At 42.0% G+C, this 27,686-nt stretch overlaps 1 protein-coding gene and 1 long non-coding RNA gene across 2 annotated transcripts; one reads left to right on the top strand and one right to left on the bottom strand.

The window, feature by feature from the left end:
• Positions 1-2,003: 2,003 nt before the first annotated feature.
• Positions 2,004-23,165, bottom strand: LOC126008870 (5-hydroxytryptamine receptor 5B-like). The gene is made up of 2 exons (XM_049773152.1): positions 22,357-23,165; positions 2,004-3,079 (listed from the first exon to the last, which is right to left on the bottom strand). Exons 1-2 carry the CDS (start codon positions 23,152-23,154, stop codon positions 2,747-2,749), a joined length of 1,131 nt encoding a protein of 376 aa, XP_049629109.1. The 5' UTR covers positions 23,155-23,165; the 3' UTR covers positions 2,004-2,746.
• On the top strand, positions 17,950-18,700 carry LOC126008888 (uncharacterized). Its single transcript, XR_007495870.1, has 2 exons — positions 17,950-18,412; positions 18,445-18,700. It is a non-coding gene; the product is annotated as an uncharacterized LOC126008888 (long non-coding RNA).
• Positions 23,166-27,686: the final 4,521 nt, after the last annotated feature.

The raw sequence follows: 27,686 nt of genomic DNA, 5'->3' as shown, positions 1-27,686 counted from the left end.
AAAACTATTTAGAGTTAGTGCCAGCGAGATTATACATGGATTAAGTTGTCTTGCATGAAGCAGACATAGGTTTGAATCCCTGACATCAAACCTGGTTCCCTGAGCACCATCTGGAGTAATTCCTAAGTTCAGAGCCAAGGGTAAGACCTGAGAACAATCCCAAAACAAAATTTGAAAAAAAAGAAATTAAAAGAATTGGGGCCGGAGAGATAGCATGGAGGTAAGGCATTTGCCTTGCACACAGACAGATGCTGGTTCAAATCCCGGCACCCCATATGGTCCCCCAAGCGTGCCAGGAGTGATTTCTGAGCGTGTAGCCAGGTGCACTGCAGGGTGTGACCCAAAAACCAAAAAATATATAGATACAGAATTATATTACTGGGGCCAGAGTAATAGCACAGCGGTAGGGTGTTCGCCTTTGCACGCAGCTAACGCAGGATGGACCAGGATTTGATCCTTGGCATCCCATATGGTCCCCTGAGCCTGCCAGGAGTGATTTCTTAGCGCAGAGCCAGGAGTCACCCTTGAGTGCTGCTGGATGTGATCCAAAAGCAAACAATCAAAAAAACAAAACAAAACAAAACAAAAAAGAATCATATTAAACACAAATAAGTCAGTCGCCTGTTCTACAGAGTTCTAAAGTGAATACTGAAAATGGATTCTCTTATTTCTCCTGATCAGAATGAGAATGAAGCCCAGAGAGATGTCCAGTAGTGGATAGCAGCACGTGTTCCAATGAATAAATCTGATGTAACCCAATTGTCTTTCACCACCACAGTCTTTTCGTCCTTTTCTCACCGTGTAAATATTCATGTGTTCCTCTGCAGGAAAGCTGCAGCCCAGATATAGCTGAGGCTGTTACCTAATTTATGGATTATATGTAATATATATATATATATATTATTTCCAAACGTAATAAAAAGAATCCAGTTTCTGAAACCCATCTGGTTTCCAAAAGTTTGGAAAAAGTCACTGTGGATTTATAATCTCTGATAAACCCCAGTGTTGAGGCGTCCTTGAGGCTGTTGACAAGTTTCAGGCATTATAAGGAGTCTTGGGGCAGAAATAGTTCAGTTAATTTAGACACATAGTAAGTTGCCAGCCTGCCTACAAAATCAGGGAGACTGTAGCCAGGATTAACAAGATCAGCAATCTTCTCATGCAACTACGAGGATTCTTACATGCTTTTAAAATATTTTTTGAAAAATAATTTTTGGAAAAGCAAGATTCATTTTGTTAAGTATAGGAGAACTGTGGTTGGTTTAGAGTTCTACAGCAGGAATTTCCCTTTATCTCAGGGATATGCATATGCATCTGTATGTATGTGAGAGGAGGAAGAAGAGGAAGAGGGGACAGATTATCTGAGTCCAAAACTTCATGCTTCCACAATATTTTTATTAAACAGACAAGTCAATGTAGTGATGTAATGGGGAAAAGACTCTTCCTGTGATGCAGAAGCAGAGAAATCACCTGACTAGGGGCTTTTAACAATGACTTCACACTAGACTCCAGTGGGGAGATTATAAAAGCCTGATTATAGGGTCTCAAACTCCACACCCAGAAATGCCCATTTAATTTGTCTAAAGAGCAAGTCAAGTATTTGTAGTGTTTCTTACTGACAAATCATCTAGAGAAATTAATATATAAATAATTTATCTATTTAATATATAAATTATCATGAACTAATATATAAATATATAAATTACTCCTTTGAACATCAGATTCAGTAGAGTTGGGTTGCAATCTTTTTTTTAAAAGCCACACTTCAGGGCTGGAGCAGTGGTGCAAGCGGTAGGGAGTCTGCCTTGCACATGCTAATCTACATGTACCGCCATTCAACCCCCTGGCAACCCATATGGTCTTCCAAACCAGGAACGATTTCTGAGCACATAGACAGGAATAACCCCTGAGCGTCAATGAGTGTGGCCCAAAAAGCAAAATAAATAAATTAAGTAAGTAAAAAAGCCATATTTAAGAAGACACTCATTGAAAGTGGGATTCTAAACTTGGGGATTGGGGAACCTAAGATTAATAATATCTATAAAGTGGTGTGGGAGAGGTGTTACACAAGGTAGATGATCTCCCAAGTAGGATAAAAACAGGCCTCTGGGCTCCTAAGATGAGAGACCCTCTGAGGAATATGGCACTAGACAAAAGAAAAAAAAGTAAATAACCATTAGATCTTATGAATTACAACCAATTAGCAGTAACTTCATAACTTTATAGGATTTTGAGGCAGAGTTCTTGCTCTGTGGAAATGCATGCTGTGATCTGGGATCAATTAGCAATGTCTATCACATGCATGAGACCAGAATACCCTGCATGTTAGTTGTCATTCTAGGGAGCCTTGGGCACTACTGCTCCAACAGTTTGGGCCTAACATTATGACTTTCAAATGATCATTAAGACTCAGTTCTGGATGAAAGATTCTAGGCTCCAGTTTTTTTAAATTATGTGTCATGACATTATGGGAGGTCTCATTACTGAACATGGGGTATCACAAAAAATGTGGCAAGAGTAAAAGATTTCTGAACACGCAACAACCAAAAATTCATTCAACATTATGATGTAGTTATCATAAACCTGAGTGCTTCTGGCAGCCTCCAATTGTGTTGCATATCTTAGCTGAGAAGGGAGTCACATGTGCAGGAAAGCTTAAGAATCCAGGTCCTAGATGTTGATCATAAATGCAGAGCACAGACATCTCTCTCCACACCTTTTCTGCAGGTCTCCATGGGCACTGCATTTATCGCTGCTTAGTAAAAAGGCTCTTAAAGGCATTATTGTAATTCTTGTTAAATGCTGTGTAAATCAGGGGGTTGAAGAAAGAATTGGAATAGCCAAGCCAAAGAAATATGCTTTTCCAAATCGGGGGTAGGCTGCAGGCACACAGGGGGCTAATGAGCTCCGCCAGAAAGAAGGGAATCCAGCACAGCACAAAGACACCGATGAGAATGCCCACCATCATGGCTGCCCGCTTCTCCTTCTGCTCCCGCCATGACTCTTCATTTGCTTGAAAAGCCACCGTTGGACGACGTGCTGTAAACACCATCTCAGGCTCACCAGGTGTCTCCATCACCTTGGAACAAGGAAATTACAAATTAAATGTAGTCGTGGATATGATTCAGCAGTACAGCACATGCATGGCATGCCTGAGGCCCTGGATTAAAATGTAGTACCCCAAAATAAACAAGTGAATAAATGAAAATAAATAAAAAGCATTTTAATGCTTAAAAATTTTTTGGGGGGTGAGGAGGAGGGAGATCTGGGAAATTGGTGGTGGGAATGTTGCACTGGTGAAGGGGGGTGTTCTTTACATGACTGTAATCATACAACTATAATCATGTTTGTAATCATGGTGTTTAAATAAAGGTAATTATAAAAAAAAAGAAAAAATTTTTTTTGGTTTTTGGGCCACACCCAGTGACGCTCAGGCGTTACTCCTGGCTATGCGCTCAAAAATTGCTCTGGGCTTGGGGGACCATATGGGACGCTAGGGGATGGAGCCACAGTCTGTCCTAGGTTGTTAGTACATGCAAGGCAAATGCCTTACCACTTGAGCCACCTCTCCAGCCCCTAAAAATCATTTAAATAATTTTTAAATCATTTAAAAATAAGTTAAAGCATAAATTTAGATGCTACAATAACATTTGGATACTCTAGTCTTGGTCAATATAACACTCCAAAATGTCATTCAGGATGCACTTATATCATAACTATAAAAATAATAGATATGAAATTTTCTGAACTGAAGATTTAAATATAGTCTAACAGTTCTGGAAATTGTGAGAAAGGTGGTCTTTGCAATACAAATAATATGATCCAAATGTGGAGGAAGACAATAAAGAAACTAGCCTTGGCATCAGATCAGACTCAAGCCTACATAAATGAACCCTTTTCCCATTCATGAAGCAAGGAGACCAGCATCCCCTAGCCCACCATGACAATGATGGGTATGTGTGTTGGTTGCCAAACACATCCCCTGACACATGCAAGCACCCATTAAGTTCCATTTTGGGTATCTTGGAGCTGAAGAGAACAGACTCAACTCTGCTCTTCACAGCTGGTAAAGCATCCTGAAAACATGAATATTTCAAAATATTGTATAATCATCGTGCTAACTTGATGCAATTTTAATTATAGGGATATTGGTGGGGCTAGCCTGAAGGAAGGCAGTATTGCCTCACTCTGAGAAAAACAAAGTGTAGAAGCCTCTGTGATAATTGTGAGTCCCCATGTTAGGAACTTGGTGCTCAAAATCTGCCTTGCCTACTCCTGGGGTTCACTCCTCTATCCCTTCCGCTCAGCTGAAAGGCCTTTGCAGTTCCTCCAGACAGGCCTCCCTAACCCTCCACTCAGTCATATCTCCTTATTTGGTATCATGCCTTCTTTTGTAGCCCTTCATGTGATTGTGGTAGAAGCACTTGGCTGAAAGAGGGCCATGACTGTGTTTTCTATGCCCCCAAGCTGCCTGACGGCAGCATCAATGCTGGATACTTATTGATCTCATGGGAAATAATTGCCAACAGTGTGAACAGTGACAATCAATCCACAGCTGATTTCCCTTCCTTTTCTGGATGCTGCCAATTAGGGCCCAGATGCCAGAAACACAAAGGCAAGAGGCTCCCAGACAAAGATCATCTCTCATTTGTCTCCCAATTGCCAGTGGAAGCAACACCCCAAAAGCCATCTGCCCTTGAGGTCCTCATCACTGGCTCCCCTCTTAAAACAGTTCTCAGCTGATCTGACTCAAGCCATCTCAGGATTCCTCATGCCCATCATCACTTTCCTATTCTGTGCTCTTTTCCACCCTCCCTTACTCCAGTCCCCAGCTCTACTTATTTAGAACTAATGAAAGTAAGAACAGATAGATCATGGAGATTAAGACAAAGAATTGTCATTCTTCTGTGAGAGCTGCCTGCTGCAGAGAGAAAGAGCAAGAAGACAGCAATATCAACCATAGAATATACTGCATGCCTTCTCCACCCAGCCTAGTGTACCCTACAAAGGCCTTCCAGTACCTGATGTCCACACACAGATTTCCCCTTTAGTGGAAATGATATTCACCAATTGATTTTCTCCTAGACTGTTACCAAAGAAAGTTTAGGTGATAATACATGTGCCCTGAAGTTGCCGTATGAATATTTAGCAGTCTATTATTGGAAAGGAGAAATATTATTTGGGTATGAGAAGAACTAAGGGCGCTTTTTGTCTTCCTCCCATTAAACTCATTAACAGCGCTTCCACCTTTTTCCTGTTGACCTAAATGACCATCCAAGCCCCAAAGTTCCTCTGCTGAGTATTGCAAATTGCTGGTCCTTGTTATGCTGTTGAAGTAAAAAAACTGGATAAATTAAGTTTTAAGACAACCTAGGGGAAGATAAATAAAAAAAGTGAGTCTACTGATTAAATTAATTTCAAACTTGCAAATCACTCTGGTACCAAGAAGCTTTCAGTTTTTTTCTCATCAGGTTGTTTTCCAGAAGCTTCTATTCTCAGACTCTCCCTTGAGCCCCATATGTGTGATGTTAGAAACAGGCTCAAGGAAAATGCATCAAACAAGAGAGTCCAAGGTTTTTACTTTTTTCACTAAAAATAAAATTTCTGTAGAAAATCAAAAGAAAACAAGAAAAAGAAGTCCCAGGAAACTTTTTTACTATGCCAGTGTTTGTGAGAAATATTTTTAATTCATCTTCACACCAAAATCTTGATACTATAATTGATGGCCCCCATTTTACAACTGGGAAAACTTCAAAGAGAAAGGTCAAATGTCTTCTCCAATGCCATCCTGTTGGTTCAATCTGGGTGAGTAGAACCCTAGGGCATGTTTCATGCATCCATGCTGTTCTGCACCCTTCAATAAAAGTGACTAATCTAAATGTGCTGCCTTAAACCCTAATTTATGGATCATATTTAGGTTTGGAGTATTGTTAGTCCAGTCATCTCTAGATCTTTGCTTCTGATTCTGAGTCCATTCCTGAGCACCTCCATCTTTCTCCATTGATATTATATCTCTCCCTGACTTTTCTCTGCACTTTTGTCTGACCGTTGATATCTCCACCTGGGAGGCCTCCCTTGTTGAGTTAGAATCTACTACTAATTTGGAGCCAAGAATATATACTGTTGGCTGATCTAGAGCAATATACAGCTGGTCTGCCTTGAATGTGAATAACTTAGTTTTGATACCCAGCATCCCACCAGGAGTGATTTTGATATGCAGAGTCTGGAATAATCTCTGATCATCTCCTGTTATGGTCCAAATACTAAAAATATCCACTTAATAAAGACTAACAAGATAGTACAGGTGACAGGTACTTATTTTGCATGCAGCCCACTTAGGTTTGACTCTTGATACCTTATATTGTCTCCTGAGCATTGCCAGGAGTGTTCCCTAAGTGTAGAGCCAGAAGTAAACCATGTGCACTGTAGGTGTATACCAATAAACCACCTCAAATTCCACCCAGTAAACAGTCAATAAATAAATATTGGGGAATACAATTTTCTTGCATTGCAGCACATTTTGTCAGCAAAGACACTGAAAATCCTTGTTTTGTATGAGCTTGCCAAGATGTTTTAACAGCAAATAGCCTTGGAAAATAGACAGTGGAGTGGAAGATAGATTCACTTGCAAACCAGTATGAAAAATCTGAATTTCCTAAGAGCATAGTGAATATTCATGTATTACACAACACTGGATAATGCAAACTTGAGCACCCTATTCTGAAGATTGTATTAGTGTGACACAAATCTACCTGGGCCCTTTTTTTCACTTTTCTGAAATTTTGAGAAACAGGAAAAACAGTGTATGCATAAAGCTCATACTGCCTACAGCTAGTAGCACAAAAGGCCTTTGATTCTGACCCTGGAATCTTGTATCTATCTTCTGCCAGCATACAACATATTATTGGAGCAGCTATACATTCCAGTAGCTAATCAAGTCCTACAACAGCTGAAGAGGACACTGAAATTTCTTGTAATGATCAAAGACTATCTGAATTGTTACTGGACTTCCCCAGTTCTATCTAGAGCCCACAGGTCAAGTCTGGGAATTAATTAGGCAATATGGTCTCTGCCCAAGTTTTACAAAGCTCAACAGTCCAAGGCTTATTTATTTAAGGCAGTTTAAAGAAATAACTAATCAAAATAGCTTCAAAGTAAACAGAAGCTCTCTAGCTTATCTGACAAACTAGAACAGGAAATTTTCTCAGCTATTTCTCTTGTGCAAGAGAAACAAAAAAAAAAAGTTTTCTCATAAAAAATAAAAGCACAGTATTTCTATACTTAAAAAATTACTTTTCTGGGGCTGGAGAGGTAGCACAGCATGTAAGGCGCATACTTTGCATGAGGCTGACCATGTTTCAATCTAGGGTATCATACATGTTCTACCATGTCCTATCAGGACAAAATGCTGAACCAGAAGGTGGCTCAAAAAAAAAAACCCACAATCAAAGAAATGAATTATTTTTCCTTTAAATTATTTATACAATATAATATAGTTTTGATAAAGTCTAAGGCATAATCATAAGGCAAATTGTTACCATGTTTGTATGTATCAAAAAATGTAAATTACTGTTGAGAGTAAAATTGTTGAAGACCCTAAATTGTTGATGACCCACTTGGGTTAATAATGAAGATGTAACCCAATATGTTTATTAAAATTAGGCTACATTCCCCCCTTAAGAGTGATTGACCAAAGGATGATTGCCTGTTGAGATCAACATTCTTTGGTTCATCTTTGAATCATCTTTTGTAAGATTATATCAAGCTTTCAAACTCAAACAAAGGTGTTTCCCTAATTTCCTTTCCCTATATCTCTTCTTTTGATTTGTATTGCCAACCTGGATTACTTGACCTTCCCCCTCCTGCTATTGGGAATTGGTTTGAATAAAGAAAGGACAGTCTGGCTTTTGACTGAGTCAGAGAGATCATGAGGCAAAAACCATAGATGCCATGTTTGCCATCCTTTCCTGATTGTTTGGTGTATATCTTCACCATTACCCTGCTTCATCAGACCTATATGCCTAAGGGGTTAGAAACATGGTATGTGGGGCAGTCTCACCACTGATGGATTTTTATTTTACAACTGGCACCTGAACAAGGACTTGATCTTACAATCTTTGACTCATCTCCCTGAGATGCAGTGCACTGAAGCATTGTCTGTATGCCAACCAAGGGGACTTTTACTGTCCTGGAGAAAATTCCCCTACCCTAGAGAGCCTCAATTATTAAGTGCTGGTAATTCCACTTGCAAGATGAAGGCTGGTACTTTTCAGCGATTGGGAGTATACTGGCAAATTGGATAGTACAGGCAAGCACTTATCTATCTTTCAGGACAGTCAGGTCAAAGCTTTATTTCATTCTGAAAGATTTCTGTTACTGACCAAAAGTTAGAGCCATGGAGTTTGGGTTACATTCTTTGGCTGAGAAGTTCAATGTTCTCCAAGAATGATAGGAATTGAAGCAGTACCTTTCAAGGTCAACAATAAAAACACAATTCCTGCTGCAATCTTGTTTATATCCCCTTCATTTCACCCTGCTTCTGCTCTTTCACAACAATTCATAGATAAAAAAGAAATGAAAATAAAAGCAAAGAGGCAGAATTAATATAACAGTGAAAGAAAGCAAATAAGACATTTATCAGGAGGAGGCAGCCAGGAGTACTGCTGAGGTTTATTTTAAAAATAAATCCTCCTGCACATTCATCCTTCATATCATTTAGCAATTAGGTGCTGATCTTAAAAAAAAACACATGAATCAGACACAGTGTTTCTGATAACACAATTTAATACACACAATGTAATTTTCTATAGTTAAATAACCTTGCAGTCTAAAATGGAAATGTATTTGAACCATGATTCATTCAGTAGAAGATAGAATGAAGGTGGTGGTTTTCCAGCCCCTTTTTTCTACATCTGAGCTCACATTGAACTCAGGTTCCATGTGGTATCCCATTCACAAGCCCTACTCTTTAGTTTTTTGGAGTGAAAAAGAACAATATTTTGTTAATTTTTTATTTTTAATTATGAGAACAAAGATGCAAAGAAAGAGGACAAGGTAAAGTTACAGCGGAAGGACAATCACCCATAACATAATTCTCAGAAGAAGTCCCTTTGTTATCTTAACTGAAATTTAGCCAAAGAACATTAAGATAAATAAAACAGAATCCATGTACAATTACTTTGTCCCTCAAGTCCCCAGATTGTAATACATTATAATATTTCTTAGCAGCAGACAAGGCAATCTAAAGCCATAAAACTTATGTAACTCCTTAGACATTAGAGGCATAGTATTTTTTTACATTTCCATGTACATACATATTAGTTTCAATTAACCTCAAAAGTTTAAGTGGAATTTTTTTAAGGATTAGAGTCAAAGGAGCACAGTAAAAATGGTGTTAGAGTGGCAATTGTTGTTTGCATAGGCCCACCAAAATATGAGGGGGATGGAAAGGAATACCTTGGTCTAAATACAAAGAGACCCTACCCCTGAAGTTTCCTGGCATAAGACCAACTCTAGGCTCCAGGCAAGCTAGATCGTCCAATCCAAGACATTGTCTGTAGTGCCAACACACTTTTATTTTTCACATAGTCTCTGTTGTTGGTATCATATTTCTATATTAAGGATCCTAGAATGGGCCCGGAGAGATAGCACAGCGGCGTTTGCCTTGCAAGCAGCCGATCCAGGACCAAAGGTGGTTGGTTCGAATCCCGGTGTCCCATATGGTCCCCCGTGCCTGCCAGGAGCTATTTCTGAGCAGACAGCCAGGAGTAACCCCTGAGCACCGCTGGGTGTGACCCAAAAACCAAAAAAAAAAAAAAAAAAAAAAGGATCCTAGAATCTGCATATCCTACAATGAAGTCCGGATGTGGAGCGTCCTCTAGTTTTACCTCACAATTAAAGGGCAATGCAGAGAGCCCTGTCCTGTAAGCAGGCCGTTGTTGTTAAGTCTTCTCAGTGTTAAGGGAAGTCTCTTTTGAGCAGGTTGATGTCTGAGCAGTGGTAGGGTCTTCCGTGGTAGAGAATTGCTTCCAGGTGATGTTATAGACAAACTTGGATGTTTCATGTATGGCTTCCCTGGTTCAGGGGTGAATGGAAAATGCCCATTCTTTTGAGGCCTGTGCCAGGTCATTATGTCAATGTTCAGGGTGTAAGGTCCCTTTGCACTAGAAAATTTGTGTATTCCAATCTCTTTTAGATAAGATCTTATTTGTAATATAGTATTTTCCCATTTTAATGTGCCTATGCAAAAAAGGAACAATGCCACATGGCGTTATTGGCGCATATGGGGGCCATAAGAATAAGTCCAACAATCCCCATGACATGATTCAATCAACAGCATTAAACTGGGGGACTCTTTCACCAAAATTCCTTATTGAACAGCTCACAAAGAGAAGATAAAAAGTGGTTAGAATCATCACTGTATAAGAGAATATTTAGTAAGACTTATAGCTGTCAGAGAAAAAACACATAAAATATTCAAAAGAAATACATGTCCATTTTATGTCTTTTGAAAGAGTTGGGGGTTGTTACACACAATGCACAGCTTTGGTCTGTGATTAGGATTGTGCAGTACTGAATTTTAAAAGAGTAATGTGGGTTAGTGATGTTTGGGGGGGGTGAGAGAGTTAAGGAGAAAAATGAGCTTCGTAGGGGTGTGGGAAAGGGCAGAATACAAAATGGACATTCTGGATACGCAAAACATAACATAAGGATAGTGAATATTTTTAATACATGTAGTGCATGCGGGGGCACTAGCCCCCGCGCCGTTTTCCACAGGTAGACTGGTCAGAAATTGACAGTGACAAACTTAGTGCAACCGAGCAAATCTCAGCACACCCCAAGTTAGGACCCACCATTTCTGGCCGCCTGGGCTGGAACCCAGGGAAGGCCTGGAGGCCAGGGGCAGAAGAGGGGATGACCGGGGGCCTATCAAGGCTCCCAGCGCACCCAAGTTAGGGAGAAGGCCTTCCACATGGGGTCTCCCCAAACCCCATGCCGGCTAGAGCTAGCCTCCAGATCAAGAAAGGATCAATAGAGAGCCGGAAGCCAGTATCTGCCTGCCCTCCACCCTTTGCCCTTCCCACCCTAGTGCAGAGGGAAGGGTGGGGAAAGCTTGGGACCCCATCCAGGAGGGACCCCCCCACACACCCACCTTGTCTAGCCGCCTGGGCTGCCACCCCAGGAAGGCCTGGAGGCCGGGGACAGAAGAGGGGACGTCTGGGGCTTATCAAGGCTCCCAGCGCACCCAACTTAGGGAGAAGACCTTCTACATGGAGTCTCCCCAAATCCCATGCCCGCTAGAGCTAGCCTCCAGATCCAAGACCAAAATTTTGAACAGGTAACACAAACTCTGTACAGGGGCTTAGGTACTATACACAAATATATTGGCATTAAGAAAGAAGATAAATTTAGAAAGCCAAATATTTTCTAAAATAACATTATATAAAGTTCAGATCCTTGCTGGCGAGATAGTACAGCACATAGAGCTGCCTTCCATACAGCTGACCTGGTTTTGAGTCCTGACACCACATATGTTCCCCAGAGACCCATCAAGGAGTGAGTGATCTCTGATCACAAGGCCCTGACGAGTGCAGAGTGTGGTCCCTAAAACAAGTAAACAAATAAAAAGTAAAATTCAGATCCAAATTGTCACAAATCTTATGGCATAGTATTTTTCTTATTTACTCTGCCCTTTAAAAGGACTCACACACATATGCAGACACATTCCTTAATACATTATTTTCTCTTTTCGTTGTTGTTATTATTTGTTTGTTTGTTTGTTTGGAGGACACACTTGGGGGTGTACAGGGATTACTCCTAGCTCTGCTCTTAGAAATCATTTCTGCCAGTCTTGGGAAACTATGGGATGCCGGGGATTGAATTTGGGCTGGCTACAGGTAAAGCAAAAGTCCTACCTGCTGTAGCCCCTATTTTGTCTTTCTTGATCATCACTTGTAGCAGAGCATCTAGAAATCTTCTGCTACCTTTATAATTCCATTGGTGTGGTCTACAGAAATGAATCCTGAAGATCAGTCTCTGCTTGCTCAGTATTTGAAACTTAAACTATAGCACAGACAAAAGCAGAAAAAAGACCAGCAAGTAATTTTTTGGTTTTGGTTTTGGTTTTTGGGTTACACCCAGCAGTGCTCAGGGTTACTCCTGGCTACAGGCTCAGAAATCGCTCCTGGCATGTTCAGGATACCATATGGCACGCCGAGATTTGAACCAATGACCTGCATGAAAGGCAAATGCCTTACCTCCATGCTATCTCTCCAGCCCCAACCAGGAAGTAATTTTAAATACCATTGACATGTTTTATCAGGGTGAGTATGAAATGTATTCAAGAACTAATTGACATTCCTTCAGAAGTTAGGCCTAATTATTTTTCTCTTGAGCCCTGGCTTGCGTTACCTGACAGGGTAAGTGGGTCATACATGATTTTTGAGATAAGTCACAGTAAGAATGTCACTTTTCCCTGACTTATCTTTTGTGTCTGCAGCCATGTCATAATGACCATTGATCAGCTCCCTGGAGGCTTTTGGCCCAGAGCTAGAAAAAAGACATTCTAGATAGACATTTTAGAGATAGAGTGTCCAACCAAGACAAATCTTTGAATGTTCATTGTTCTACCTGATATCTTTTTTCTTTTCTTTTTTAGATTTTTTTTTGGGGGGTCACATTCAGTGGCACTCAGGGGTTACTCCTGGCTCTGCATTCAGAAGTCGCTCCTGGCAGACTTGGGGGTTGCCGGGCTTTGAACCGGGGTTCATCCTGTGTTGACCATGTACAAGGCAAACACCTTAGAGGCCCTTCTACCTGATATATTGACCCTCAATTCTCTCCCATATATCAATTCAGGCCAGAACCACCCAATTAAGCCATTTTTAATGCATGATACACAGAATAGTGTGATAAAAGTTTAATGTTTTAGACAGAGAGATAGTACTTGCCTTGCATACAGTTGACCCTGGTTCAATCACCAACATTCCATATGTGCCCCAAGCATCATCAGGAGTATTCCTGAGTCAGGATTTATCCTTGATCATTGGCAGATGTGGCCCCAAAACAAAAATAAATGAACAAACAAAAAAGCTTTTGTTTTATAACATATAGAGTTCTTGTTCCCAGCACAAAAATAAATATAATGTTTTAAGTAACTAATCTTTGAGTAATATGTGTTGCATACAATACAGACTCATCAATCTGAAAATGATACAGCAATTGGGAAGAAAGAATGAATTTTTATTGATAATTTATTAGAGGAAAATAAAAAATAAATGCAAAAATACTATGTTGACTATAAGTTATAGTTTTTTGATTATATTTGTATAGGACCCACACCAGAAGTACTGGGGAATATTTCTGGGACAGTTCTCAATGATGATCAGGCCAACTAGAGCTCAGGAACTCATAATGCCACATCCAGTGGTACCTGCGAGCCCATATGGTGCTATGAATGGAACTCAAAGCTTTTCACATGCCAACCATGTGCTCTACCACTTGAACGATCACCACAGCCCTGTTTTTGTTGTTGTTGTTGTTGTTGTTGTTTGTTTCAGACATTACATATATACCAGTGTCTCATTTACTTTTCACAAAAAAAAAATTATGGGGCAGATGGCAATATTTCCATTTGTCTTCAGGGAAATGCAGATTAAAATGAAGTCACTTGGCTAAAGTGCTAATAAAGGGCAGAAAAAGATTTGAAACCTTCACCTCCTTGTTTCCGGGTCCCATGTTCTTACCCACTGTGCAAGCGGCTCCCAGCACATGTTTATGGATTGAGTGAGTGACTGAAGCGTATCTATCACGACTGCTGAATGACTTTCAGGAGCCCTAGGCATCCTGCCTCTGCAGACTCCTTTCTTCATTAAAAATATATTTTAAAAGATATTTTATGAGAAAATTATTATCAAGACTAATAGAAGCACATCTAGCTTCATTATTACATATTCATTACCACTAAGTTCATTTCTCCTCTAATTTCCAAAGTAGCGAAAATAAAATACTTTCCAGGAAATGTAACCTGATAAAAATTCTTGTCTGGCAGGTATGAGATCTAAAATGGATCATTCCCACATCAGCACCACTGCCACCCACATCACCTCGTGAGACCCCCAGAATCACAATAATATGTACAATCCCCAATATGTACAAGCATTGTCATGGACAAAAGTTCTACCACACACACACACACACACACACACACACACAATTGCAAACCTGCAATAGCAATAATATCATTAAAAGTAGGTGTTCTCAGTACTGGGACTCCAGTGCTCAGGACTAAGGAGGCCCTAGAAGTCATATTGGTCATAGAAATCCAACAAGCCATTGAGAAAGGGGAAAAAATCTTAGATGTTACCATTTATAAATCAAATAATCTCAGAGCTAGAGAGATAGTAGAGTGGGGAATGTATTTGCCTTGCACATACTCAATCCAGGTCCAATCTCCAGCACTCTATCTGATGATCACATCATCAGGAGTGATCCCAGAGTGCAAAGTCAGGAGTAAGCTTGAACACCAATTTTGTCTCAAACTACCTCCCCCAAATCAAATAATCTCTAAAGACTGCTTTTTATCTCCCTAGTGAATAAAGGGCAATAGGAAAGAAAGAAAAAAAATTGTACCCTATCTGGGGGGTGCTGCTTGGGAGTGAATGGCAGAAGACTACAGGTATAGTAGGTACTCAGACCCTGTGATAGAGGACAGGGTAGGAGTTGTCCATTTCTTGTGCAAGATGCCTTTGTGCTCATCTGGGAGCAGCTCTTCTGGAAGGTAGCTCTCATACACAAATTTTTTTGTTTTGTTATAGGAACCACATCCAATGGTGCAGTGGGTGGTGGTGGGCAGGAGTTTCTGGGGATTAAAATCAGAACCTTGCATATAGTATGCATGTCCTTGTTTACTTGAATTATTTTTCTAAACTACATGCAAGGGTTTGAGATCTGTGCTCAGGACCAGCCTAACAGAGTCATGATGGTCTCAATTCAGTAAAAGTTAGGTACCCATGAATAGTAATGATATGAAGCTTAAAATTTTAACTCCTGGGCTGAGAGATAGGTCTGTGTGCTGAGTACATGCTTGGAATGGGGGAGGCCTATGTTTGATCACTGGAACTGTACGGGTACCTAAACATTGGTGAGGAGAGACCCCCAAGTACCAAAATGGGAGTACTCCCTGAGCACTCCTAAATATGACCCAGCTTCCTTCTCCAAAAGTAAAGTAAGCCAAGTTCCTGGAGATAAGAAGGAAGCATAAGGAAAAAGTAAGGAATGAGAAGAAAGGGATTTTTGTTGTGGTTTAAACTTCCATTTCTCTATTAATGGTATAGCTGTAAGTGAATTGACTTAGAGACTTTGTCCTCAAAAATGACCACTTACTGGCAAGAGCAGGCAGCACTTAGAGCTGTAGGTTACTTTAGATTTTTCAGCCAGTAGCTGCCAATACATCCTGAACAGAAGTAACATGTGGGGCAGAGTTCAATGGGCTAAGTGCATATTTGTTGCAGAAGTCTCAGGCTCAATCCCAGAAGCCACATAATCCCAGTGCACTATGGGAGAGATACCTGAGCAAGAACTAAGAGTAGTCTCTAAACACTATGAGGTGAACACCAGGAAGTTAAAAAAAGTTCTATAGGTCTAATTTAAGACAAGACAGACCAACAGACACACCAAAGTTCTACACAAAGATGACATTAGATCCCATGACAATTGTTTCTCGAAACATCAATGAACTGAATACACCTGTTAAGAGACACAGAGTGACTAATTGGATCGAAAATCTGAATCCTATAAGAAACACAAGTCTATATGAAACAAATGCCTATAAGAAACACATATGAATAGTCAGAATAAATATAGACTCAAAAGCAAAGCCTGGACGAAAAAAATATATATGTGGCACTCTATCCACAGAAAACTGGATATACATTCTTCTCCAATGCACATGGGTCATTCTCGAGGATAGACTACATGCTGGACCATAAAATATATCTTCATAAAGTCAAGAGGATAAAAATTTTACAAACTACCTTCTTAATGAGACAGATTTAGAATTAGAAAATAATCAACAAAAGGAACAAAAAACAGGTAAATAGAAGGAAATAACAGCTCAGAGCAGAAATCAATGAAGTGGAAATCTAAAAAAAAATCCATATAAGATCAAGAAAAGCAAAAGTTGGTTCTTTGAAAAATTAAACAAGATTGATAAACCACTAGCAAAACTCAAAAGAAACAAAGAGAGAGAAACTTAATAAACGAGATTAGAAATGAAAAGGGAAGATCACTACAGATAGTGCAGAGATTCAAAGGATAATCAGAGACTACTTTGAGAAACTCTATGCCACAAAACATGAGGACCTGAAAGAAATGGATAAATTCTTGGACTCTTATAATCTTCCACAGTTAAACCAGGATACTCTAGCATATCTAAACAGTCCCATCACTACTGAGGAAATTAAAATGGTAACCAGAAGTCTTCCCCAAAACAAACTCCAGGTCCAGATGTATTTATTAAAAATTTTTTCAAACCTTTCAAGAGGAACTACTGTTGATAGTATCAATAGATGCAGAGTAAGCATTTGATAAGGTCCAACATCCATTCTTAATAAAAACTCACATCAAGGTGGGAAAGGAAGAAACTTCTCTCAGTATAGTCAAGGCCATCTACCACAAATGGCAAATATTATTGTCAATGGAGATAAACTAAAAGCCTTCCCTCTAAAGACTGGCACAAGACAAGGCTGCTCTATTTCACCACTCCTATTCAACATAGTGCTGGAAGTTCTTGCCATAGTGATTAGGCAAGAAAAATATATCAAAGGCATCCAGATAGGAAAGGAAAAAAATCAAGCCCTCACTGTTTGCAGATGACATGATACTATATTTAGAAAACCCTAAAGACTCTACCAAAAACCTTATAGGAACAATAGATTTATATAGCAAAGTGGCAGGCTACAAAATTAACACACAAAAATCAATGGCCTCTTTTACACCAGTAATTATAGAGGAGAAATGGACATTATAAAAACAATCCCATTCACATTAGTATCACACAAACTCAAATAGCTTGGAGTCAACTTACCCAAAGACTTGAAGGACCTATTCAAAGAAAACTACAAAACACTGCTTCAAGAAATAAAAGAGGATACAAAAAAAAATGGTAACACATACCCTGATCATGGATTGAGAAGATTAAAATAATTAAAATTGCAATACTCCCCAAAGCATTGTACAGATTTAATGCAAACTCTCTAAGAATACCCATGACATTATTCAAAGAAGTGAATCAAACTCTCCTGAAATTAATTTGGAACAATAAACAATCACAAATATCTAGAGCAACCCTTAGGAAAAGGAATATGGGAGGCATCACTTTCCCCAACTTTAAATTGTATTACAAAGCTGTAGTCATTAAAACAGCATGGTACTGGATTAAGACAGATCCTCAGGTCAGTGTAATAGACATGATTATTCAGAGACTGTTCCACAGACATACAATCAACTAATCTTTGATAAAGTGGCAATAAATGCAAAATGGAGCAAGGAAAGACTCTTTAACAAGTGGTGTTGGGACAACTGTCAGCAACTTGCAAAAAAAACAAACTCAAACCTTTTTTTAATACCATGCACAAAAGTCTAATTCAAATGGATTGGGCCCGGAGAGATAGCACAGCAGCGTTTGCCTTGCAAGCAGCCAATCCAGGACCAAAGGTGGTTGGTTCGAATCCCGGTGTCCCATATGGTCCCCGGTGCCTGCCAGGAGCTAGTTCTGAGCAGACAGCCAGGAGTAACCCCTGAGCACCGCGGGGTGTGGCCCAAAAACAAAACAAAAACAAAAACAAAACAAAACAAAACAAAAAAACAAATGGATTAAAGACCTTGATATCAGACCCAAAACTATAAGGTATATAGAACAACACGTAGGTAAAACACTCCATGTCAGTTCAGAAAAAAACGTGGGGCCTGGGCTCCTCCCAGGAGAAACCAGGAGCTCAGCTGCTCCCCTGCAGGAGCCCGGGATTGGGGTGCAGGCGAAGAGAAGCACCTTGGGTCTTGTAGACCTTTTCCCCTCCCGTGTCTTACTCTCCCTCTCCAATTGGAGAACGGAGTAGTGGGAAGCAGTTTGAAAATTGGTTTGTCCACATCAACTTTCCCATAGTTCAGGGCAGAGCCCCCTGCCCAGGCTGAGTAAGCCTAGGGCTCTAGTAAGCAATGGGCAGGAACCCTGCGGGAGCAAACCCCTTCCTTTCTGGGGAGAATGTGCCCCCACCACCACCATGTCGTCAAGCTGGGGCTAGGAGTCCCCCTCCCATCCCTCTAACAGCAGGCTGTGGGTCTCAGTTCCCATCCTCCCCACCCTGGCTAGGTGTCCTCCACCCTGTATCCTATCATGTGTCTGAGTGTGTGTGTGTGTGTGTGTGTGTGTGTGTGTGTGTGTAGGGGGGGGGTTCTGTACTAATTTCCATGGCCAGTGGCTTTTCCTTCCATGCATCACTCCCCCCCCCACATGCCCAGGGGCCACCAGCCTGGCATTACCACATGCTGGGGTCATTGGGGGTGGGGTGGGGCTCACACTGTCCTGTGGTCTTGAGATTTTTATTTTTGCATATGTAATACATCCTGTACAGGTAGCTAACTTTGTAAGCGTTGTGTATCTTCCCAACCGCATGGCTGCTGGTGTAAATAAACTGCATCTCCCATTGGTAAAAAAAAAAAAAAACAAAAAAGAAACAAAAAAAACACACTCCATGTCATTGAGACTAAAGGTGTCTTCAAGGAGAAAACCAGCATTCTCCAAACAAGCAGAAGTATCAATAAACAGATAGGACTATATTAAGCTGAGAAACTTCTGCACCCCAAAGTAAATAGTGCCATGGATACAAAAGTCACCCACAAAATGGGAGAAACTATTCACCAAATACTCATGAAATAAGGGGCTAATATCAAAGATATACAAATTACTGAAAGAACTTATAAGAAAAAAATCTAACCCCATCAAAAAATGGGAAAAAGACATGAACAGACAATTTCTCAAAAATGAAATACAAATGGCCAAAAGGCACATAAAAATCCTCCACATCATTAGTCATCAGGAAGATCCAAATTAAAACAACAATGAGGTACCATGTCATGCCACAGAGACTGGCACACATCACAAAGAACAAAAACAATCAGTGCTAATGGGGATGTGGGGAGAAAGGTACTCTCATTTACTGCTGGTGGGAATGCCATTTAGTCCAGCCTTTATAGAAAACAATATGGAGATTCCTCAAAAAATTGGAACTTGAACTCCCATATAATCCAGCTATATCACTTCTAAGAATATACCCTAGGAATACAAATACACAACACAAAAATGCCTTCCTCACAACTATATTCATTGTAGTGCTATTTACAATGGCCAGAATCTGGAAACAACCCTGTTTCCTGACAACAGATGAGTGGCTAAAGAAACTATGATGCATATACACAATGGAATACTATGTAACCATCAGAAAAAAATGAAGGTATGAAATTTTTCTATACATAGATGAACATGGAAACGATTATACTGAGTGAAATAAATCAGAGGGAGAAAGATAGAATAGTCTCACTCATCTATGGACTCTAAGAAAATAAAAGACATTATAGTAATAAAACATAGAGACAACGGGCAAGAGGGCTGGAAGGTTTGGTCCACAATATAAAGTTTACCACAAAGTGTGTTAAGTTCAATTAGAGAAGTAATTACATTGACAACTACTTTGAAAATGGTGGTGATTGAGAGAAATAGAATACCTCTCTGGAATACAGGCAAGGGGTGAACGAGGAGGGAGATGTAGGACATTAGTGGTGGGAATGTTGCAGTGGTGAAGGGGATGTTCTTTTTTTAAAATAATATATATATATATATATATATAGAGAGAGAGAGAGAGAGAGAGAGAACCAACTACAAACATCCTTGTAATCATGATGCTTAAATAAAGATATTTATTTAAAAGGGCAAGAAAGAGAAAAGGAAGGGAAAGGAAAGGAAAGGAAAGGAAGGGAAAGGAAGGAAAAGGAAAGGAAAGGGAAGGGAAGGGAAGGGAAGGGAAGGAAAATTAATAACTTGAGGGTCCAAGTAGGAAAGAATCTTTACTTGCTCCTACCCTCATGTCCCACTATTGAGAAATGTTGAAATCATGAGACCAACCCAAATTGTCAGCTCTTTCAACTTCCTTGTAGGCTGCTGGATTGGGCAGATTGGTTCACTCTCGGCTCCTTTGTATTATCTGCCTGATATAAAATAATGGGCAAAAATGAACACTGAACTCAGTAAGTTTTTTTGGCATCTATTTCCCCCAGGATATCTCTGGCTATACAGTGGAGTGATATAGTTATTAAAAGTCAACAATCAGACAGAAAAGCAATAACCACCCCCAGGCACTTCAAAGGGACCTTTAAAAGAATATCATTCATTCTGAAAACTGCACTCCCCTATCAACACTTCTAATTATAGTCTTGATGTTCCTATTTTATGCTACAAAATTTCTCTGCCATTTAATGAAGAGAAGAAAAAAAATCGGCATCTTAAAATACATATAACTGAGAGCCTGGAGAGATAGTGCAATGGGTAATGCACTTGCCCTTTATAGTCAACTCAGGTTCTATCCCTGGCATATCCCAACCCCACCAGTTGTGACCCATGAGTGGAGAGGCAGGAGTAAGCCCTGAACAACAACGGGTGAGGTACCCCCCAAACCCAACAACATATAACTCCATAACCTAATATTACATAACTATGTATTTTGTTAGCTTTTAAAAGCTAAAGCACAAATTACAACTTTTTTAAGTACCTGGTCTTTTCCTCCCCATATTGTTTCCCGTTACCTTATTGGAAGAAGTCAATTCTACAACTTCACGGGACTGCACACTTGGTCTTTGGATATGTGAAAATCCTAAATAGGATCACTGAGGATTTCCAAGGTCAAGCTGGAGCTAACATCTATTAGGTCCTAGCCAAAAGACACTTTTCTGAGACTATACTATTGAAGAGAGATCCTGCTTGGCCATGATGTTGGCTTTCAATTATCTCCCCTGAAAGCCCCCAGTAAAATGATTTGAGAAAGGCCTTAGGCTCTGCACCAATTAATGTAATGGAGAGAAACTCTGCACAAGGTAGTTCCTCAGCTCATGAAATGTCCAGGGATATGTTTCACACATTGTTTAGATTGTCAGGCAAGGCTCTCACATCCATCACTCCTTTGTCATTCTTTTACGCTTTGCTTTGTTTGGGGGCCATACCCTATGATACTCAGAGCTTACTTCTGGCTCTACACTCAGAAATCACTCCTGGTGGTGCTCAGAGGATCATGAGTGCTGGGTATCCAAATCTTGGTCGGCTAGTTTCAAGGCTCAGGCCTCCTCATTTCACTCTCTCTCTCTCTCTGCCCCCCCCCCCCCCGCTCTCAGAAATCGCTCCTGGCAGGCTCGGGGGACCGTCTGGGACGCCAGAACCAATGACCTTCTGCATCAAAGGCAAACGCCTTACCTTCATGCTATCTCTCTGGCTCCGCATTTCTTTCTTAATACAGCCAGTGCCTGCACTCATTGTGGGTCAGACCCTGGGATCAGAGCTTTCTCTTCCTTATATTTTAGATTAAAGAAATTCATTGTGGAATGGTGAGCAAATCACGCCCACAGAGATACAGTATAGGAACAGTCACCAAAGTGCGAACTCCATCTCCTCCTAACTCTGGGCAAGAGAATCTGGGATAAGGATAAAGGGTGATTGGTCACACTAATTCTCCTCTTCATCCTCCACTCACAAGATACACTCCCTTGAAAGGAAGGTGGGGTTGAACTAGGGGATACAGTTTTTGGGTGGCAGATGATGGACGAAATGTCTTCATGTACAGGAAGAATTCCCTGCAGACCACCCCACGCCCAGGGACACACACACACACGCACACAAACACACACACACAACCACTTCAGCGGAAAAGCAACTAATGGGGCCCTCAGATCAGACTCACCTCCCCCCAACCCCCTGGCACTTGCCAGCCTTCTCTGGACAGGTAAGTGAAGAGGTCGCCAGCTACAGGCAGCTTTTACATGCTTGAGAATCCAATCCTGGGCATGAGCTCTTTCTTAGACTATACTCTTGGAACAGCCGCTCTCCTCGGAGTACAGTTTTGGGGATCAGACACAAACTCCCCCGAGACCCGCTCAGCGCCTAGAAAACCCAAGTGCCTAAGATAGGCCCACCAACTTTCCTTTTGAATTGAGTGTGAGTTCCTTCCTCTCCTTCCCGCCAACTCCACCCAGTTTCATCCTCTCGCCACCCTTGCTCTCTCCATCCACTCCATCCTCCAGCCAACCCAGCCTCACCTGCACGCTCGCCTCGGGCAAAGGCAGCACAGCCCGGCGGCGACGGCCGAATCGGAACTTGGCGGCCTTGTAGATCTTCCAGTAGACGAAGAGCACCACGCCCAGCGGCAGGTAGAAGGCGCCGCAGGTGGAGAAGACGGCGTAGGAGGGCTCCTGGCTCACCTGGCAGCGCAGGAGCCGCGCGTCGTAGGCTTCGCCCCAGCCGAAGAGCAGCGGCGCCAGGGCGATGAGCGCCGAGAGCGCCCAGGTGAGCGCGATCATGAGCGCCGAGGCGCGGCGCCGGGTGCGCAGCGTGTACTGCAGGTGGCGCGTGATGGTCCAGTAGCGGTCCAGGGCGATGGCCGCCACGTTCCAGATGCTGGCCGTGCAGCACAGCACGTCGAAGGAGATCCACACGTGGCACAGGCTCCGGCCCAGGTGCCAGCGGCGCCCGGCGGACAGCTCGCTCATCAGGCTCAGGGGCATCACCAGGGCGGCCACCAGGACGTCCGACACGGCCGTCGAGGCCACCAGGTTGTGCGGCACGCGATGGAAGGCGCGGACGCGCAGGATGGTGACCAGCACGAGCAGGTTCCACAGGAAAGTGGCCGCGATCAGTAGCACCAGCAGCGCCACCACCAGCACCGAGAAGACCGTGTAGGGCTGCTCGCGGCCCCAGGTGGCACTGCCGCCTGAGCTCGCCTCCACCACGCCGCCCGGTGCCAGGCTGCTGCTGCTGCGACTGCTGGTGCTGCTTGTCTCCAGACCCAGGGAGAGGGCGACGCTGGCAGCGGCCCGGGAGAGGTTAGTTGCCTCCATGGCACGTTAGCTCTGCCCTAGACCCGCTAGGTGGGGACCCCGGCTGGGAAGGCTCGGGCCGCACCGCACCCTACTTCTTTTGCAGCTCCTGCCTGGACCTCTTTTCCGCTAGGAGGAAATAGACAGTGTGAGTCTGTCTCCTCTGCAGCTCAGGTCTTGTCAGTCAGTCTGTCTGTCTGCACGGCGCCGCGCCGGTCCCTCCCACTTCTCCTCCCGGTCCCCGCGGCAACCAGCTGTCACTGGGCTGCGCATCAGAGAGCGCAGCCACCGGGTGTCTTTGGCCGCTGGGCCGGCATCGCAGAGTTGCCTCTCCCCACCTCCATTCCCGCTGATGCTGGTGCTGAAGCGATTTGTTTGTTTGTTTGGTTGGTTGGTTTTTTTGGATTTTGGGTCACACCCGGCAGCGCTCAGGGGTTACTCCTGGCTCTACGCTCAGAAATCGCTCCTGGCAGGCTCCGGAGATCCTATGGGATGCCGGGACTTGAACCATCGTGCTTCTGCAGGCAAGACAGACGCCCCACCTCCACGCCATCTCTCAGGCCCTGTTGAAGCGGTTTTGCACCTGCAAAGCTGCATCCTGGAGCCCACAAGTCCAGCCCTGCACGCTGTCCCGCAGCTCTCCCGCCCGCGCAAAGAGAACCCGAATGCTGCGGGAGTCTGGACCGCATCCCGACCGCGTGGGAATTGCTCCTCCTTCTCCGTAGACCTCTTCTTTCACCCGCCTGCGTGACTGCTTAAGCCGGGATGCAAAAAATTCGGCCGGTCTTCTCCGAGACTGAACGACCTTGTTTTCAGGCTCTGGGTCCTACAGGTCTCCGAAATAAAAAGGAATAGGAAACAGGACTTTCGGGGCCCAGAGCGATAGTAGGGGCAAAGGCATCTTGTGCTGCATGCAACCGACCTGGGTTCAAGTCAGGAGTAAGTCCTGAGCACCGCTGGTGTGTCTCTCCTCTCCACTAAAGAAAAAAGAAACGAAAGAAGAGTGCACCTCGAGGCAGCGTCTGGACGTCCTGGTGGGAAGTTTACACTCTGTTTTCTGCCTCAGCACACACACCCCAGTGGTTTCCTGGGAAAGAAACCTTTTCCTACTCCCACACCACACCCCTCATCAGACCCTCATCTCCCATCTCAACCTCTCCTGTTGTTCACAATCCTGACTCTATTGAGTCTTCCAGTTGCATGTTAGTTATGTTTGATCTATTCTTCTCCCAAAGGCTAAGGCCCATCATCAGAAAGGGGACACTCCCTTCACTCTCCTTCACCAGGCCTCCTGTTTTTGTTTTGTTTTGTTTTGTTTTTCTTTTCTCTCTTACACTCCTCAATTGCAATTTAGAGGCAGGAAGATTCTATAAGGGTTAAGATACTTATGTAAGGGCTCCCGTTTGATCTCTTGTATCACATGATCCTCTGAGCAGAGAACTAGAGAGCCCTGAACACCTCTTGGTATGACCCCAACTTTCCTCCACCCCAAGTTGTGCGGTCATAACTATACCCCAACCCCAAACCACATTTCTTCCTTCCTTCCTTCCTTCCTTCCTTCCTTCCTTCCTTCCTTCCTTCCTTCCTTCCTTCCTTCCTTCCTTCCTTCCTTCCTTTCCCTCTTTCTTTCATTCATCTTTTTTTCTTTCTTTTTCTTTCTTCCCTTTCCTTCTCTTTTCTCTTCCTTTCTTTTTTCCTTCTTTCTCTTTCCTCCCTCCCTTTCTTTTTTCTTTGTTTCTTTCTTTCTCTTTCTTTTCTTTCTTCTTTCCTTCCTTCCATCCTTTCTTTTCTTTCTTTCCTTCTTTCTCTTTCCTCCCTTCCTTTTTTCCTTTCTCTTTTACTTTCTATTTCTTCCTTCCTTCTTTTCTTCTTTCTTCCCTTTCCTTTATTTCTTTTCTTTCTTTCCTTCTTTCTCTTCCTCCCTTTCTCTTTTCTCTTTTCTTTCTGTTTCTTTCCTTTCTCTTCTCTTTCTTTTCTTTTCTCTCTTCCTTTCTTCCTTTCCTTTTTATTCCTTACTTTCTTTTCTTTCTTTCCTTCTTTCTCTTTTCTCCCTTCCTTTCTTTTCCTCTTTTTTCTTTTTATTCTTTCCTTTCCTTTCTTTCTCTTTTTCTTTCTATTTCTTCCTACCTTTATTTTCTTACCTTCTTTCTCTTTCCTCCCTCTTTCTTTCTTTTCTTCCTTCCTTTTTCCTCTCTTCTTTCCTTTCTTTCTCTTCTCTTTCTTCTTTTCTTTTTTCCTTCCTTCCTTCCTTTTCTTTCTTTCCTTCTTACTCTTTCCTCCCTTTCTTTTCTTTCTTTTTCTTTCTTCTTTCTTTCCTCCCTCCCTTCCTCCCTCCCTCCCTTTCTTCCTCCCTCCCTTTCTTCCTCCCTTCCTCCCCTCTTCCTTCCTTCCTTCCTCCCTCCCTCCCCTCTTCCTTCCTCCCTCCCTCCTCTCTTCCTCCTTTCCTCCCTACCCTCTTCCTTCCTCCCTCCCTCCCTTTTCTTCCTTCCTCCCTCCCTCCCTCACTCCCTTTTCTTCCTTCCTCCCTCCCTCCCTCTTTCCCTCCCTCCCTCCCTTTTCTTTCTTCCTCCCTCCCTCCCTCTTTCCCTCCCTCCCTCCCTCTCTCCCTTCCTTCCTCCCTCCCTTCCCTCCTTCCTTCCCTCCCTCTTTCTATTTTTTTTTTTTTTTTGCCACACCAGGCAGTGATCAGGTGTTACTCCTGATCTACACTCAGGAACTACCCCCATCCCAACAGTACTCAGGTGCTGATGATTGAATTCAGATCCGCTACCTCTCTGCTATGTTTTTGGGAGTAATGAAAAACTCTTCTTATGTCTTCTAAGCTGTTTCTCCTCCCTAGTTCCCTGGGGGAAAAGTTTAGGGATACTTTCTGAAGGATCCTCCAGAAACAGCCTTCTCCTTTACTGTGCCTCTTCATCTGATTAGAAATGGGTTTCTTGCTGACAAGGGCACAATTGATGACACAGTCAGGGGCATAAAAAAAATAACACGAAAAGGAGTCAAAATAAAAATATTTGGATTTGGGCTGAAATGATAGCATAATGGGTAGGGTGCTTGCCTTGTATGTGGCTGACTAGATTCAGGAGTGATTCCTGAGTACTAAGTCAGGAGTAACTCTTAAACACCTCTAGGTGTGGCCCCAAATTTAAAAAAAAATGATTTTCACATTAAAACATCAGAGTTGGGACCAGAAAGATATCATAGTTGGATGCCTTGCACACAGCTAGCATAGGTTTAGTCCCTGACATCAATACAGTTCCCTGAGGTCTTCCAGGATTGACACCTGAGAATAGAACAAGAAATAAGTGCTTAGCATTGCTGGGTGTGACTCCAAATCCCAAAAGTTAATCAACAACAAAAAAATTTAAAACATAAAGGATGTTTGAATGAGAGAATGGAGTGGTAGAACAATGAGTAGGGTGCTTGCCTTGCACACAGCCAACCTTGGTTCAATCCCTAGCACCTCTTCTTATAGTCCTCTGAGCATAGTCATGAGTAATCCTTGAGGAAAGGATCACTTGGAAAAAGCTCTCGGCACAACCAGGTGTGGTCCCAAAAATCTAAAATAAAATAATAAAATAAAAGTATAAATTAATTAAATAAAAACATAAAAGGATAACTTGGAATAAGCTCTTAGCATAATCAGGTATGGCCCCTAAAACCTAAAATAAAATTAAATAAAAATTATAAAATAACAAAACACAAACAAAACCATCAGAAATGGCCAACTCATCAGATATCACAAAGAGGAGGAATGTTTGACCACAAAATTCTTTATTTCATAAAGAACAGAAGTCGTCTCAGATCCCAGCAACATTGAATGGGAGATGAACTTGGCAGCAGTGCAGCCACAGGGGTCAAACCATTAGGAAATAAATATACGGTGTGCATGTCAAGCAGTAGGATGTGAACCTGAGCAAGGAATAGTTGGATTTTGGGTGATTGAGAAAATTGACACAAAGACAACTGTTTAGAAGAAAGTGGTGACTTACATAAATAATTGAGACTACATTAAATTGAGAAGCTTTTGCACTTCAAAAGAAATAGTAACTAGGATGCAAAGTTACCTATGGAATGGGAGAAACTATCCACTATAACCATCTGATAAAGGGCTAATATCTAAGATATACAAAGTACTGACAGAATTTAACAAAAAAATACATCTAACCCCATCAAAAAAGGTGAATAAGAAATGAACAGACATTTCCTCAAAGAAGAAATTCAGATGGCCAAAAGGTACATGAAAAAAATTTCTCACTGTTGAATTACTGGTCCTACCCTAATCAATATTCATACTCCATAGGGTGTGATCTAGTGATGGGATTATTGGATTATTTCCTACTTGGAATTTTTCTCCAACCCTCAGACCTTCAGCAAGAATCTGATAAAAGCAGTTATTCATTCTTAGGTCTTCCTCCACTAAGCTGCATTCCTTCTTAAAAGCAGAAAGCTTGTGTGGTTGGATTCCTTGCTTGAGTACTGTATATCTTGAACCCATTTTTGTACCTTTTCACTGTATAGATTATTTTCTGTGTCTCAACAGACCCTTGTTT

This window comes from Suncus etruscus, chromosome 5 (genome assembly GCF_024139225.1).
Source record: "Suncus etruscus isolate mSunEtr1 chromosome 5, mSunEtr1.pri.cur, whole genome shotgun sequence".
Lineage (NCBI taxonomy): Eukaryota > Metazoa > Chordata > Mammalia > Eulipotyphla > Soricidae > Suncus > Suncus etruscus.
Note: the sequence above shows the minus strand (reverse complement) of the source record. Positions and strands in the feature narration are given on the sequence as shown.

Coding starts and splice junctions, on each gene's coding strand:
- LOC126008870 (XM_049773152.1), bottom strand. CDS start 23,154: ATGGAGGCAACTAACCTCTCCCGGGCCGCTGCCAGCGTCGCCCTCTCC. Junction 3,080..22,356: donor TGCCCGAGGCGAGCGTGCAG/GTGAGGCTGGGT, acceptor CCTTGTTCCAAG/GTGATGGAGACACCTGGTGA.